This window comes from Microcebus murinus, chromosome 2 (assembly GCF_040939455.1).
Source record: "Microcebus murinus isolate Inina chromosome 2, M.murinus_Inina_mat1.0, whole genome shotgun sequence".
NCBI lineage: Eukaryota > Metazoa > Chordata > Mammalia > Primates > Cheirogaleidae > Microcebus > Microcebus murinus.
In genome coordinates, this window is record NC_134105.1 from 55,030,288 (window position 1) to 55,048,537 (window position 18,250).

Consider the following 18,250-nt stretch of genomic DNA (forward strand, 5'->3'; position numbering starts at 1 on the left):
TACTCTTCCTATGCCTCTCCCTTTCCTTTTTTGAGAAGAGCAAGAGGAGAGGTTGGACCAAAAGAAGGAATTATCCGCACTATTACGTTCATTAGGAAAGAAGGGACTAGAGAAAAACCTCTAGTGACCATAGATGGGAACTCCTTTAATCAACAGACTGGAGCAGCTTTTTATATATAAGGAATGTGATGGGACAGCCCTATACACTTAGGGGAATGCCAGAGAGAAACATCTATTTATAAGTAACTACTGTATTTCCATTTTGAAATGATGTTGAGGATGCCATTGATTTATTAGAATTAAAATATTCATGTTCTAGTCAGACCAGTTGTTTCCTTAACTTAAATGTATTATTAATACATTTTAAGATAAAAAGTATAAAGGTTCAAAATTATTAGAAAAAATATTATGGTATTTTTTTAAAACCCAAGGCATTATGTTATTCATCTTGACCCCTCTTTGTGTCTCTGGTTTTACATCTCCTCCTTAAATTCTCCCAATGAAAAGTTAATAACATTATCATTCTTAACATAATTGAAATTCAAAAGACATGTTTTTCATTACATTTTTGGAAGCTGCAGGGTAAAAAATATTTTTAAATTAAGGATGAACAGATTGCTAAATAGTCAAGTTGTCAGAATGCTGTTGCATGTCTGCTATTCTCAATGCAGAAAACTAGATCTGAAGCTTTCAAATCATTGCCTGTAATTCTTCCACTATGATGAATATGAACACGGTACAACGATTAATTTCTCATTTGTAATATTTGGATGACTTTAGTGAGACTAAACTATGCCTATGAGCTTATAACTTGCTGTTTTGGTTAAATGTAACAGAACTTGAATTATATAATGTGTCCATTGAGAGATGTTCCCTCAAAAGCACTTTTGTTTGACTGATTACACTCTAAAATACTTCACAACCTGAAAAGTGAATCTCTATCATTGCAAAATTGCTAGGAGTAACTGGAAGTTCCTAATGTACAGAATAAGCACAATACTGCTCTTAATTTACTGACCACTTTTGGTGGCATGCCAAACATATGGCGGATACTTTTGTTCAGAGGATCTGAAGACATTGGCTCTGACAATTTACACAAGAATTTAGTCCATGCACAAGGAAAGAAATTAGTCTCTTGGAAACTCAATTGTATATTTTAACCCCAGTTCCCTATCTTTGTAGTGGTTGCATAAAAAAGAGTAGAACCCAGTGCCTGTACTTACCAAAAAATATTAAACAGCAAGAAAATTTAAATGAACTAAAATACTCCTCTTTCCAATGTTGAAAAACAGATTGGTTTTTCATGAGTTAGCTAATTTACAGCCAGAAGAGAGAAGAACCAAATTAAACAGATGTTTAAATATAATAGCTACTGCCTGAGTCTGAGGTAGATACTTTATAAGGAATCTAGTCATGGAAAAGCTTAAACTTTAATATGCTACATACTCTCTTATAATAAATGTCATGGATTAGGTATATTCACAGAAATACACTATATTATTTTACTAACTGTTCATGGATGTTTGAATATTTTGCCGCTCAAAATTCTAAGTATCCAAGAACATCTGAATGTCTTAGAGGCATTGAGGATTTTCTATGTTAAAGTATAAACCAATAAATTTGTTCCATTCTCTTCATTATTGTTGATGAGAGCCACTGTTTCAACCAAATGTCAAGGACCAATCTGAGAGAGCATCCAAACTGATTACTGCCAGACAGAGAAAGCTTGAAGTAGTCATTCCAAAAGGCTGACAGTTGGGACTGAGGCAAAGTGAGCTGTGTTGTTCAGTCTGGCAGAAGTTCTGATCTAAGTTCTGGAGTAGTGTGGGATTATTGCAGAAAACACACAGGACAGCCCAAAAATTAACTAAAGCTTTATGAAGGATTCAGGATTAAGCCTAAATGAGAGAATATATGAGAGAATATTTTGTACCGGACTTTGAGACTTTAGAACAGCAACTTGTCTAGCAAGCTTAACTCCTGTCCAAGACCCAAGGGAGTCCTAATCAAATATGGTCTCCTCCAATTAAAGAAATAGAGCACGTCCCATAGTTGGTATTGCCAGAACAATGTTTAGTAGTTGAAAAAAGCCATTCATTCACCATAGAGCTCATTATTTTGCAGTTCATTGTCACATAGGGCCACTGTTTGTCCTCTCATTGAAGTGGATGGAAGCCATGATCTGATTTCTTACAACAGAGAAACACTGCTGTCAAATTGGCAAGATGCTGCAAGGAGATGAAAGATTTTGATACAACAAATCTGATAATTAAGCAATAAAAATAATTGCTTTTTATTGAGTGTCTACAATGTTCGGGGCACTGTATTAGGCTCTTTAATAATATATACATGAACTTATGTGATCTTCATAACAACTTCTTTTAGTTGAGGGGTATTATTATTCCCCACTTTACTGAGGCCCAGAGGGGCTAATTAACTTGCCCAAGGTCACTTAGCTGATCTGTGGCAGACAAGATTTGAAACCAAATGATCTGATTCCAAATCCTTTTCTCGTAATAAGCACTATAATATATGCCTCCATCTGCAAATGCCACTTAGCAGAAGAGATATATGACAAATTTATACCCTGTAGAGTTGAGACTAATATGATATTCTAATATTGAAAGTATTACAGAGTCCTCTAATTAGTCATAGTCTAGATATTTGCTTCAACAAGTCCTTGGAAGTCAGCATGTATTCTCTATTGAATCTGGATAATTAGGAGCACACTGTACAGGATGGATTGCTAAGCAATTAAACTTGTGGACTAAGGTATCATTACAGTGGTGATTCTGCCAATGGAGCAAGCCATAATATTCCTTGCCTGTGTTTAAGCACTCATAAAATAATAATTCATGACTGTAAAATTTAAGGTATTTACCAGTACAATTTCCACAGGATGTTGTTAGAAAGAAGAAACTGCATTAATAGATGACTGATACCATGCTATTATAGTATTTTACAAGGCAACCCAGGACTCTGCAAAAGAAAGAATTTTTAATGATGCATTCACAAAGCCCATCGTTCAGGGACTAACATCCTTCCTTGCTCCATCTGAGGAAAGAAGGACTAAGCACCTGGATTTTAAAGCCATTAGGAAGACTCATAGCCCCTTTCTCTATGTTTTAAACCTTTGCACTGAACAGTCCTGTGAACAAATACCCAGTCATAGGATCAAAATGAAAGCAGTATTATAGATCCAGCCTATCCTCAAAAGACTTGACAGCAGGAAATATACATACAGCTGTATTGGGGCAAAAGAATCACTTATTCTCATTTAGTCATAAACACCTAAGCTTAACAGATGCCAGAGAGCTTACCCATGTTTCCACCAACTTGGGAAATATGAACACAGCCACAGAAATGATAAAAGAAACAAATCTATGTTCTTTTTAAAATACCTTAATTCCAAGCCATATAAAGATTATTGGAAGCATAGCAAGTATAAAATATAATCACCAATAAATGTCCTAGAATTTCAGAATAAATTACTATAACTTATTCACATTCCTTTAAAATTATTGCCTCTATGCCCAAATGGCCTGCAGCAGGACTTAAACCTGTCCTCTTTTCACCCAACTTTCTTTGTGTGGATATGGGTATTGCTTCAAATAAAGGTTTTTATATGATTAGGATTAAGAAGAGAAGGACCATTAGACATGCAGAATTAAAGCATTCATTTAATACCTTTACCTAAGGATAACAATACTCAGAGGCATACATGGCAATGGCAAGTTCAAAAATGCACAAGAATAAGTTTCCAGTTTTGCTCAGCTTCATGACATTGGGTGGTTTATAAACAGAAGTATGAAAAAGAAATACTTTAACTTAAGAAAAATGTACATACTATATGTCTATTGCCTCTCAGGTATTCTTCATAGATATAGAAAACAAGAATAGACCAGGCACAGTGACTCATGCTTGTAATTCTAGCACTCTGGGAGGCTAAGGTGGGAGGATTGTTTGAGGTCAGGAGTTCAAGGCCAGCCTGAGCAAGAGCAAGACCCCATCTCTATAAAAAACAGAAAAATCAGCTGGGTATAGTGGCATGCACCTGTAGTCCCAGCTTCAGGGAGCTGAGGCAAGAGGATTGCTTGAGCCCAGGAATTTGAGGTTGTAGTGAGCTACAATGACACCACTGCACCTTAGCCAGGGTGACAGAGCAAGACTCTAAAATAAAAAACAAGAATAGCTAACCCATTTGCCTACAACACCACATAGCACAGGATTTATATTTACTAAATATTAAACTACATATAGCATATTTCCTTCACTTTGTACAGCTACTAGGAAAATATGATTTATTTTAAATATTTCTAAATTTATTTTGTAAAGTAATTTACATATTTAGAAAAATCTATGTGTTATGTGAAAATAAAATTCAGAAGCAAGGTATAGAGATCATATTGTTTTAGACTGTACTTTGGACTAAATTTAGGAAGAGGGTGAAATGACTTTATTTTATATAAAAAACTGGATTTTTAAAAATAAATTTCAAGCATAAATTATTTTATAACACAAATGATTACTTCAGCTGCATCTTAGTCACTTTACAATTTGAGGTTCTAAATGCCACTTAGTTGTTTCAGGACATTAAAAATAAGATGATTTTTTCCAATAAAAAATGAATTTTTGCCAATTCTGTTCATTGTCTCAGTGTGTTTTTAAAAGCCCTGGATCTATTCAGAAACATTGGTAGAAATGTAGTCTTCACTATCTCCTATTAATAGTATTCCTACAGGTATAGGATCACTTACGTGAAACTTTTTTTTAAAAAAAGGCATGATAGTGTGCTTTAGCCAATCGAAAAATTCACTATCTAGGCATTATAACATAAATAAGACATGCATTTCAGCTTATGAAAGCAAATATATATCATTCAATACAGCCTTGCTTCTTCAAGAAAATATCAGTGGGGTACATGTGTGAAAAAAATAAGGTGATTAAAAAGTATCATTTTAAATAAGAACATTGATTAGGACTTTTTAATTCAACAACATATTTAGAAAATCACTAGAATTAAGAATGGTATCACTGTGTGATATTTTGTAACAATCAGTAAAGTATTTTTTCAACAAAAGCAAAGCCTAAGTGGATAGCTAACTATATTAGTTGTTGGAATTATATATTATTTATATTCTGTCTGCTGCATCATTTTAGTCATTAAGCATGGGATAAAATAAGCAAGAGAGAAAATGGCATGGGGAAAGATATAAAGACTTTTTTTCACACTTGTTTTTATGTGTTGAAAAATGTCAAACACTTCTCAGTCAAAATATGAAAGCACTTAAAATTAGCTTATAAATAAGATCCTATGTAATTACTAAAGAGAATCGAGGTTCACCAATAAATCAGGAGTTAGATTTGATAGTAATAATAGTTTAAAATTACTTCTTAAGGTATCAAATTACACATATGCATTTATTTAATTGCCCATTATCCTTACAATATAATCAGGGTAGTTATACATAGTCTTAGTAACTAATTCTATTTTCCAAAGTACAATGAAGTAGAAAACTGCTTCTTATATTTTAAACCTTGTTGATTAAACCCCATTACTATGCACAAACCACATTCCCATAAAAAGGGACTATCATTTAACCCCCAGGACATTCATTAATATGAAATAAGCAACCTCTTTTAGTGTTGCACTAAACATTATAGCAAATAAACAAAAGTCATATCTTTTTCATTTATTTGTCTCTTTGTATATTGAGGTATACTGAGGTCACTGTTTATTGAAAGAGAAAAAAAATTATGTTCCCTCTATTCTTTGTGTCAAAGAATGTTTCTACCTTAACTCAGAATGACCAATTTGAATACCTAGACTTGGGAAGCGTTGCTTATTTCTGTACTGCAAGAAAGGCCCAGGATATGTTCAGTTTTGTGTGACTCACACACACTAGCTGGAGTGGCTCCAGTTCCCTGAAGGTGTTCATCGCTGGGCCATAAAGTGAGAGTGATCAGTGAGACAAAGGAAGAACAAGGAACCACATTTACTTACAAAACGTCTGCTAGTTTTCCTGGGTATGAACTGCTTCTCCTTCGTTCACACAGGCAGTCTGAATGCTTTTATTCTGCATGACATAATCATCCTCCTTTAAATACACTCTTAGTCTCAGATGTGCACAACTACAATGTCCTTTTTCTTTAACCTATGCCTTTTTCAAAATTACATGACAATAAGTTAAAATTCCATCACTATAACATTTCAAATAATCTAGAAATATAGAGACTAAATGTGAAAAAAAAAACACCTCACCCTTTTTCACTCTTCCCTGTAGCACCTTTGTACAGCCTTGGAGTAAGAGCCACTGTCTGTCAGTGTATTAGGAATTCACAGCTATAGCGTCTCCTGGGCACTTGCCCCTGGCCTTTTTCATCTCCTGATTTCACTGCCACCTCTAAGAAATACTTCTACCACCTTCTGACTTTACAATAATATATCAGTCATTAAATAAAATGTATCTATACATTATAATATGAGGAAGACATGAATTTCAGCTTATGAAAGCAAATAAATATAAAATAATACCATATTAAACCTATGAGGATTATAGTTTGACTGAATATAGCGTACAACAAAACAACTTTTCACTTCAACAAACTTATTTTAGCAGAAGTGACAAAAAAAGTTTTGGCTGAATTCTTCACTTTCAATTCATAATTTCGAAATAGTATAAATAGTGTCAAAAATTATGCAATTGAAGGGGCTTTGAGGGAGCCCACAGGAATGATAATCAGAAACCTGATTACTGATACTATTTTAGGAATAGCTAGAAAGGAGAATCCACAACCACCTACAGTTACTCACTCCTCTTTTTAGTAGTTTCTACTATTTTATGCTATTTGTGACGCTGAGAAGAAAAGCCATTAGAGGCTCTGACAGAATCAGTAAACTGTACAAAGCTTAGCAATCCAAATATTCACCACTAGTTGAGGTCTCATATTAAATATAAGATTTAAAGGATTTATAAAATAAAAATAAATGGAAAATATTTCTTTTAGTTTTCCCTTATATGCCAGAAATCTAGAAAGGCAGGAAATTAAGGAGTATGATCATTGACTTTTTAAAGAATATATGACAATTAAATAGAAGAAAATTCTTTTGTAAACTCAAGAATTTCACCCCCAAAAAATAATATGCAAATGTACTTTTCATCAGAGTAGACAGATTTCCCAAAGATGTTTAATTGTTAAAAAAAAAAAAAAAAATAGGAGACCACTGAAGCAATTCATAAAATTAGGAATATAATTATAAAGTAACCCCAGCCAAACACAATTTTAGCTCTTACATTCAAATTCTCTAAAAAAGAACAGCCCACAATGATTGGCATCAAACTATAACAAATATTCTAGTGGCTAATATGTCATTTATATAAACCATCTCAGAGACAAGGGAATAAATTATTTACTTTTTAGATGCCTTTAACAAGTCAGAAGAGCAGTATCTTGAAAATTATGCATACATACACGCACACATATGTATATGTATATATAACAAACAAACATTTAGAATGGCCTAAAGGAATGATGGCAGTCCAAAGACCAAACTATGTATTTCTTCTGCTAGGATGTTATATTCCACTATATTGCCACTAAGATATTTGTAATGCCATAGTCGATTTCTATGAGTTTCATCAGTCTCCTTATTGATTCAGTGCATTATTAATAAATTGATTATGAATGCAACAAAGTGATTTCCAATTTAATATTTACTTCATTAAAAATAGTGAAAGACTTTGAAATTCCTTTAAACATCTGTGTATAAGATTTTTGTGAAATTTTTTGAGGACTTTGGTTAGTTGCAGAATTTTTATTTGTATCTCTGTCTCAAATTTTCTAGGTTTCTAAAAGCAATTCTCCTGTCCAGTCATCTTTTACAGATTTTGCATTTCATTGTTTGTGAGCTAAAGTTCAGCCATACACTGAAGCATCCTATTCAGCTGCCAGTGTCCTTCTTTCTTTCTCTCTCTCCCTTTATTCTCTCTCTCCCTCCCACCCTGACTTCCCATCTCCTTCAGTTTCCAATGGTCATGGAATAAATCTCTGCTCCTGCGGCATATAAATTCCTCAGTTGCTAAGGTAGCAAATTATTCAAAACCTAAAATTTGATGACTAACAATCAATTAACCTGAAAATATTTTGTCATCACACTCTTGGTTCAGGGAGAGGAGCACTATTGATAATACCTTTATCCTTGATGTGTCCTGTCCTCTAATAATCATAGAGACTAAGTAAATGTAGTCCATGATGCATATTTAATGTTGCTTCTATAGCTTCATGTTAATGTTGCCCACTTTATGAAAGAAAATTAATATATACAATATTTTTAGAAAAAAATAGTTTCCCCTTAAAGCCTTTGAATCTATAGCTCTTTTTGCTGTTTTCACATGTCAGTTTGTCCTCTAGAAACACTCTTTGAATTTTCATTATCATATGAAAGCATGAAAGACTATATTCTATAATATTTAATATGTTCTGAATTGTAATTGTAATAATATCCAATTTTTACTTGAGAAATTGGTTTCCTAGAAACCAATTTCTTAGCATCAGCTAGAGCCAAGACTTTTCAGAATTTTAAAGAAAAGCATATTTCATAAGTTGAAGTTGCAGGTCCCTTAAGACAAGTTCTATTTTGGTGTCTACATTTACAATAGCTGAGACTGTCACAATCATTCATCTTCATCATTAAAAAGCCATATAAAGTTTCTTTCTCCTCTAAAGTTAGAATGTTAAATGTTAGCCTTGTAGACTAACTTTCTAAGTCCTTTAAAGTTTATGTCCAGAGGTGTAGAGGCTAAGTAAACAGTAGGACAAGGTCAGATCTTAACAATGCTAGAAACCTCCTAACTCATCTTTTTTCAAAATTACTTGTGGAAAGGAAAACTTTTTATAAGCCCATTGTAGGTACTTTTGACTTTATGACTTGCATAAAGACTGGTTTTTAAATGGGGTAAATATATGTAATGGCAAAAAGTCATGCCTATGTGGAGTATCCAGCTAGCCCTCTTTGAACCAAAGATTAGCTTTGGTTCAAATTTATAGGGGCCCCTGTGTCATGCATGAGAACATGGGGTCTGTGTCTGTCCCAAACACATCCAAATGTTGGTGTCTGAGGAAGGCAAAGATTTGCGTTCTTTTGAAAGGACTCTGCAGTACTTACCATGTTGCTCTGTTGAGAGATACCCTCTAGAGGTGGTACTGTGGGAAAACCACTGTACTTTCAAGCTGCTAAGGAACCTGAGGGCTGTTCAAGAGGTGGGAGACATTAGAAAAACACTGAGATGCCATAGCCACTAACTAGATTCCAGCAGCCATTACTATAAAAACCTGGCATTTCTGACTTGGAGCTACCAAGGAAGTAGTCCCAGAAAGTTATTAAGAATCATCATTAGAAGGCCCTCCAGATGGGAGCCATGTCCACTACTGAGGGTGAACAATATTTGTAGCCATTATCACTATGAGCCACCACCAAGAACCACAGGTGAAACAGGAGGAACTTTCCAGCCCTCTTCCCATCCCCTTCCCTAAATAAGATATGCCAATACCCTTATCTATTAGGAATTCAAGAGAACGAGGGCAAATATTAACCCTTCAATATACTCCAAACCACGAGGAAAGAAGAATAATTTCCTGTCAATAAATCTGGTACAGTTGGAGATTCAAAACTATCAATGTAGGTTTTGCTGGATAAAATACCTTGAGTTCTAGCTTTACTTTCAAACTTTCAATAATTATAATAACACTTGTTGACCTTATACTGAGTGTCATCCACTGTTCTAAGTATTTTATATGTATTCAGTCACTTTGTCCAATAACTCTATGAGGTGTGTCCTGTTATTATATACATTTTACTGATGAGAAAAAGTTAAGTACACAAAAATTAACTTGCCCAAGGTTGCCCATTTGAAATGGTGAACACAGACAGGTAAACTCCAGAGCTATGCTTTTACACTATTTACATGGTGTGGTAAACAGAAAAAAAAATGGCTCCCTAAAAAATTCTAATTTCCAGAACTGTGAGTATATTACATTACATGGCAAAAGGAACTTTGCAGATGTGATGAAGTTAAAGACCTTGAGATGAGGAGATTAACCACTATTATCGAGATGAGCCCAATATAATCACATGGGTCCTTAAAAATGGAGACTCTTTCCCAGCTGCAGCCAGAGGGAGATGTGACAACAGAGAGATGTACCATTGCTGGATTTAAAGATGGAAAAAGGAGTCCATGAACCACAAAATGTGGACATTTCCTAGAAGGTAGAAGAGCCAGGGAAATGGATTCTCTCCTAGAGATTTCAAAAAAGAATGCAGCCCTGCCAACACCTTTGTTTTAGCCCAGTGAGACCTATGTTCGACTTCTAACCAACAGAACTATGATATAATAAATTTGTGATGTTTTAACCCACTACATTTGTGGTGATTTGTTATGGCATCAATAGGAAACTAATACATAGTACCTCATTTAAAAAGAGAGTTATTTGAACTATTTCTCCTCCTTGGGCAAGATGTTTTTATTATAACTTTAGGTGTATAGGTTGTTTCCTTAGTTTTGGATGTATTGCACGATGGTTTGTCCCACATTTAGTGCTCTGCCAAGTGTTATAAGAAATTGAGCATACTTTAGTTCTTGCTTGCAATTATAAAATTGTTAAGATGTCATTATTTGGAACTTTGATACATACAATAATGGCTTCTTGTTACTTAGAAGTTAGGAGATAGCTTTTAACCAAATAGTAGGAAGTTATTCTAATTTTTAAAGTACAAACAATAAAAAAATAAATGCTGTTTGGACTATGTAAAAAATACTAAAAAATAAAATAAAATACAAACAGTCTGATGATTCTCCACGAAATTCTGTCATCAGTGCCAAAGTATTCTTTGAAGTTTCAGAATAAAATGAGTTGTTAAAAGGGTAACATATTGTTACAGTGAGATTTTTCAAAACAGTGTCAAAGTTTTCATATTTTCCTCAATATTTATCTAACAGAGACTACAAAATGAGTTCAGATTATTTGGTCTCTTTTATATGGCAATATTTATATGCACAAATACAGTGAAAAATTAGGGCACTGGCCTTTGCAGGCAGTCTTTTGGGGAACATTCCACCTCCACAAATAATGAATGCCATAGACCTTTATCAAATGTAGCTCTCATTGCTTTCGGTTTCAACTAACATGGCAGTATGCTGGCTGATAGGATATATATAGTAAAGAGGAAACTAACCCAAAGGGCAGGAGCAGTTTCTTAGTTGATGAAGTTTATTGATTGAAAAGAAATAATAAAGCTTTAGAAAAAAAGCAATAAATGCTTCAGAAGACTCAGGCCACCGTAAGAGTAAGCATCAAAGCAAATCTTCAGAACAGCAGTTGAATCCTGCAGAGCTGTGTGATGGATGAAATTAAACCTGCCACAGACACCACATTTGTATTCTTTCAGCAGTCAGGTTGTGGAGTGTTGCTAGTTTCTCCCAGCATTGCAGATATGATGGCTATAATTCAGCTCCTATGGTCTGGATTCATACAAACATTATTAAAACTGTTCTTGTACAATGAGCTGAAGAAAGGCAATCAAAATTAACTGGGTAGCAGAGACTTTGACTGCTGAGATAAAATAATAGTCAAAACAACTTCACTTCTAGCAATCGCAGATGTAGTGGCTTATTTTGGGCAGCAGTGTTATTCTGTCTATTGTACAGAGATCCCGATAGCTAAAGGGGGGCTATCAGGGCCTGATTATATATACAGTCTCCTCTACTGGTGGAGGATGAGAGCTGTGTGCCCAGTGAGGATAATATTTGTTGTCATAACCAGTGCCATTCACTAGTCTGGCAGATTAATCATTGAGCCTTATTTAATCTTTCTTTTTTAAACAACTAGTTTTCTTTTTTTCTTCTGAATTGACCATTTGTACAACTGAATTGGCCAAGGCTGTTAAAGCATCACTCTTAATAGTGCCACCATTACTCTAAATTTCTTTAAGTTTTTATTATGTTCTTAATGCTATAAGTAGTGCACAATCATTGTGGAAAATAAGAAAACACAAATAGATAAAAAGAAAAAAATCTGATGTCCCATTACCCAGTATATTTACTGTCAATGTTTAGAAGATATCACTCCAGATATTTGCCCACAGAAATATAAACATAAACATATTTCACCTAAAATAGTATCATATCACACATAATGTTTTTTAACCTGCTTGTTTCACTAAACATTTGTGTACTTCTACATCAGCCACCTAGGATCTCATTTTTAATGACCACATATCATTCTATTTATTATAATTTCTTTAATCAATTCCCTGTTATTAGACACTTAGATATGGTTTATAATTTTTGTTTTTACAAATGATACTATAATGAACATATTAGTACATGTATATTGTATATTGATCCAGTTATTTTCTCAAGATAAGTTCTAGAAGTCTAAACACTAGTTAAAAGTTATGCAGTTTTCTAGAGATTTTGATGCCAATCTGTAGTTTCATTTTTAAATGAGAAGAAAATATATAATCAGAAAGATAAAAACCCTTAAATTAATAAGTTTGATACAGATATGAAATGGTGAATGAAAACACAAGTAGAAATATTTTAATTTGGGTCTGTTTGTGAAGCCATTTACACACACATATCCTATGCATCCACATATATGTACACAAACACATACACAAAGTTATGGGATTAAGTGGAAGTCATTAAGTTTATAGATTAGCAAGTGACATGGTTTTCTAAATAAGGATATTAAAATACTGCCTTCTATTTTATTAATAATTCTTAGGAATATAAAAAATTAACAATAACTATATTGACATATAATTCACATATCATAAAATTTGCCCTTTTGAAGTGTACAATTGAGTGATTTTTGTATATTCAGAGCTGTGCAACTATTGCCACTTTATAATTTCAGAACATTTTTATTACGTTCAAAAAGAAACTATACACATTAACAGTTACTCCCCGGCCCCTGACAAGTGTTACTTTCTGTTTCTATGCATTTGCCTATTTTTGATATGTCATATAAATGGAATTGTATCGTATGTGGCCTTTTTTCACTGGCTTCTTTTGCTTGGCATAATTCTTTCAAGGCTCATCCATATTGTAACATGTTTCAGTACTTTATTCCATTTTATTGCCAAATCATATTCCACTATAAGGATATACTGCCTTTTTTTAATCCATTCATCAGTTCATTCTTTGGATTTCAATTAAGATCATGTCACTGTCATGCTTAAAATCCTTCAGTAGCAGGCCGGGCGCTGTGGCTCACGCCTGTAATCCTAGCTCTTGGGAGGCCGAGGCGGGCGGATTGCTCAAGGTCAGGAGTTCAAAACCAGCCTGAGCAAGAGCGAGACCCCGTCTCTACTATAAATAGAAAGAAATCAATTGGCCAACTGATATATATATAAAAAAAATTAGCCGGGCATGGTGGCACATGCCTGTAGTCCCAGCTACCAGGGAGGCTGAGGCAGAAGGATCGCTCGAGCCCAGGAGTTTGAGGTTGCTGTGAGCTAGGCTGACGCCACGGCACTCACTCTAGCCTGGGCAACAAAGCGAGACTCTGTCTCAAAAAAAAAAAAAAAAAAATCCTTCAGTAGCTCCTCCAAGTGATAAGAAAGTCTATGAAAGGCCCATCTTGGTCTGGCCCTGACCTGCTTGCTGGGCTGATCTGCCACATTCCCAACCCCACCCATTCCTACCGTTTCATCGCCACTCCAGTCATAATAGAACTGCTTGCAATTTCCCCAGTGTAACAGGCACTCTCACTTCTGTATGTGCCACCCTCTCCATCTCCAATATCATTCTTCCCCTTATCTGCATGGATGCCTTATACATCCTCTATGATTCAGCTGTCAAGTAGCTCTTCCTCTTGGAAGCTCTGACATACCAGGTACCAACCCTGACATAACCTGGGTACAACATTTTTTACAATCCCTTATGCCTCTATCATAACACTTGCCACACTGTTTTGTAATTATTGGTTTTCTTGACTTCTTCTCCACTAGATTGTGAGCTTATTGAAGTCAGAAACTATATTCTGTATATCTCTGTATCAGTAGCAGTCAAGGCCCAGAATGTGGTAGACATTAAATATATGTTTTTTTAATATATATGATCAACAAAATCAATTTGACTTTTTAATAAACGAAATCAATTTAGATGTTTTATAACTATGTAGACATAAAATGTATTTAAAATGCATATTGGATGTGTCTTCTAAAAAATGCTAGGTAGGAAAAATAAATAAATAAATAAATAAATAAAAATTAAAAAATAAAGAAGAAAAGAAATATATGTATATAAAAAGTAAATAATTTTAAAAATGCATATTGGAGTTTTCTTATGTTGAATTTGTTCATACACATTGTATATTAAAATTCTCAGTAACATACAAAGTAAGACTCATTAAAATAAACCAATATGTATATATAATTCTAGCAAAGCTTTTAAAGTATACATTGAATTTATAACCTATAGGAGACATTTTATGTAGAATAACAAGACAAATTCATAATGTATATAAAAGATGATTCAGTATCATATTTCAAATAATTTAAGAAAGGAATTATTAAAAATATGCCATGAGATCAATTTATAAATCATAATTGCACTTTCAAAACAAGACTAGTTTTTTTTTTGCAAGCAAAGATGCTGCTTCTTATAAACTTGGCATGGACAGTGGTTCCTTGCTTAAAATACAATAGTAATCTTTGAAACTTACATGTATAAACTGTTTTTTAATCTGTTTTTGCTATGTTCTGTGTGAATGAAAATTTATTTAAGCAGGCCCAATTATCGGTAATAGAATCCTAACCTATGTTACTTCTGACTTATAGGGTATCTTTGTTACTAGGGTTCAGCCTGATGGGCCAGCATCAAACCTACTGCAGCCTGGTGATAAGATTCTTCAGGTAAGACAGATAAAAGAAATGCATGCAAATGCCAACACTGAAACAAATATGTAACCATGTTATTAAGTTAAATGACTTGAATTAATGATTGAAAATAAGTCCTTCTCACATTGCTTATTTGCCTTTATTGTTTTGGGGCTGAGAGACAAGTCTAAAACAATTCAGTCTGATAGAATCCTATATCCATAGCACCTTACACAATACCTGGCATGTTGTAAGTGTTCTGCATATTTTTGTTGAATGAATGGAATTATGTTGTAATATAAGAAAAATTGAGATATAAATATATATATATATATATATATATATATACACACGTACATATAGGAATCTGTCATAGTTATCAAGTAAAAGTAAGAGTAATGAAGTGCCTAAATATGGTGTCTGTGTGACTTTAATGAGAGAGAAAGGGACTGGTCCATATTTAATTTCTCAACAATAAGCTTATTACCGTCCGCATGCTATAAAAAACCTGGTTATATATCTCTACCCCCATTCCCCTCACCCCCACTCAAATGAATAAAAGTTTGGCTGTATATAGGATGAGTTTTTTAAATGTATTGTCTGAAAAAGACTTTTGCTAACTTAAAGCTCTGCATATCAGAAAAGGGTCACCCTAGTAAACAGTTAAGCAAATGCTTTGCATAACCTCATCCATCTTGCTTTCTTCCTCCTTCTCTCTGAATTCACTTCCCATAGAAAAGGTACATAATCATTTCCTGCATTCCAGGGAAAGGCTCTTAAGTATTGTTAATGTATTTAAAATTCAGTATTTTGGCTTAGGACTCTAGAAATTTCCCACCACATAAATAGGTAGAACTACCTGATATTGCTGTTGTTTGACCATTTGTAACTATTATTAAATGGTTCAACATAATGTATTGAAGCTTTAGGAGCACTGAGAAGACAAGACATGTGAAAAAGGAACCTCAGTGAGGTCACCTAATACAAACACAATTACAAGAATGCAAGAGTCCCCTCAACCCAGCTCTGAGGAGATCTTCTGATCTCTCTACTTACTGAACTCTCTCAGAAAGTGCTAGAAGAGTAAAAATCCTATATAACTCAATATACATATAACAAGATTGCCTTAACATTTTGTTCTCAGAAATGTTTCAAACTAATTAGCAAGATCACAGTAGAAACACCATCCAGCAGGCCTGAGTTCATTGCATGTAGGCAGAAGATGAAAATGGAAGTGGACCTTTTGAGTTAGAACACTGAAACCAAAAAAAACACAGAAGATAATCTAAAATTTTTCTTTGCCACTTTATTTTGGAAGTTCTATATGTTTAGATAACCTAACTAGTCCTTTGAGTACTTTTATATCATGTCTATGGGCCTCAGATTCGTTATGTGTAAAATGAATTGTAGCTTCTATCTGATATCCTTCCCATCTCAAAAAATCAAATGCTTGATAATTTAATGAATTACTGTGAAAGACAGCCAAGAATAGACTAATAATATAACTCGCTAATATTCAGTAAATGCTGCTCATTAGCAAAGGAAATAGCTAGGGTTTTTTCTCTACTGAATTTCAAAGAAATTATTTTGAATCTCTGAGTTTGGGAAAAAAATGTAGCCAGTTAATCACAGATCTCTGTCCTATTAGAATGATACAAGGTTGGGAGTTCCCTCATCCATGACAGAGATAGCAAAAGAAAGATTTTTCTCTTCTGTTCAATTCAGAAAAGAAATGTATACATGTGCATCATAACAAAATTATATACATATATCATGCAGATGGCAAAATAAGTTAGTTCCTACTTGTATAGTATTAGAATGCTCTTTTCTGGCTGTGAAATTCTAGAAGGGTTGTATGTGGGGTCATTAGGGTTTAATACTTCTAATCCCTGAGAGAATATAACAACAGCAAAGTGCACAGAGGCATGGATTCCTGATGCAAGAAGTAGGAAGGAATTATTATATAAGCCCAATCAGTTAAAAACCAAAAATACTGCAGAAGACCTGTACCTGGGATATCTATCTATTCTCTTTACAAATGACTATTGAGGATGTAACATTTTACTTTTGCTATGGAACTCATTTGTATCTAGTATAATAAAATCAAAGTCAATTTTCAGTAAAAAAGAAAGAAAAAAACCATATAGACTTCAATCAAATAAAATATTGTATTTACAGTTTCATTCACACTAATTAAAAAGCACAAGTGGCCAATTATACTTTCTGAAAGAAATAAGAATGGCTAATTCTGAACTAAAACTGTTGCTAACATCAGATGCTAACAAGGCAAACTATATATTTTTTTCTCTTTATAATACTATTGTCTCTTAGTTTAAAGAACACTGGAAAAATGGATTAATAACATTGAGTTATCTATCATGTACAAGATCAGCATCAGGTGTTCTCACTAGAGCAAATTTATTTACAAAGCTAGTGACAGTGTTCACCCTGGAAAAATCAAAGTTAAAGGAGAAAAGAAAAAAAAAATCAATGACAGGGCCCCTCTAAGTGATAAAACCCAATAGCAAATACCAAAAGAGATATATACCTTTCTCCAATGCTCCCCAAACCCAGAATTTATTAGATAAGATTTTTATTTTTCTGTAATTCTTTTTATTTACCATTCTCTTCTTATTCTGCTATGGTATCATGAGCATGTTATTTGAATTACATGAAGATGTGTACAATAAGGGATGATGTTAATTAAAACATATTCTCATGATTTTTCTGTCATTTTCCCAGAATAAACACACTATAATTAATGAGCACATTCAAGTGAGTCACTGGGCTATTTTGCCTTAAGACCGTGTGCCATATGGGAAGAGCACTATGCTAGGAGAACTCACCCTTCACAGACTCACCTTCTGTGAAGCTGAATTATATAAGAGTTAGAGAAAGAAAAGAAACTGAAAGCACATGGATCATAAAAAAGATGTTATTAGTTTGAGCCATTGTGCACTTGCCAATATTTGACCATTTTTGAAGTGACAATTTTGGTAATTTTGTTTCTTTTTTCTGGTGTTCTTTTCACTTAAAAAATTTAGTCTAATTCATTATACATTTTATAATTCAAAATATATCTGAATACAGAAAATCTATTAATTATAGTTACTCTCTTGAAAAGATGAATAGGCTGTGGAAAAAAGACTATATAGGACTTGATAATTAACAACATGATTCACAGTAATAGCCTAAAGCTCACTTGTAAGTATATCATGTTCTGTTATATCAGGGTAGCCCACCATTCTCCCCTTCATTTACCCACTCCCTTCTCCAGACATGAGCCTAACTTTGGCAGGAGAATAGAAATTAAATAATTTATAGAGAATTAGTTAATGACATCCAAATTTTGCCATTAATCAATGT

At 33.7% G+C, this 18,250-nt stretch overlaps 1 protein-coding gene across 4 annotated transcripts in view; it reads left to right on the plus strand.

The window, feature by feature from the left end:
- LRRC7 (leucine rich repeat containing 7) overlaps window positions 1-18,250 on the plus strand; it is a 510,593-nt gene that overhangs the window by 457,109 nt on the left and 35,234 nt on the right. For 3 of the 4 annotated variants that reach the window (XM_075999305.1, XM_075999312.1, XM_075999310.1), the window contains one exon: window positions 14,846-14,920. In XM_075999305.1, coding sequence (XP_075855420.1) covers window positions 14,846-14,920 — 75 coding nt within the window. The remainder of the gene's footprint in view (window positions 1-14,845; window positions 14,921-18,250) is intronic. The other variant, XM_075999314.1, reaches the window with a different exon arrangement.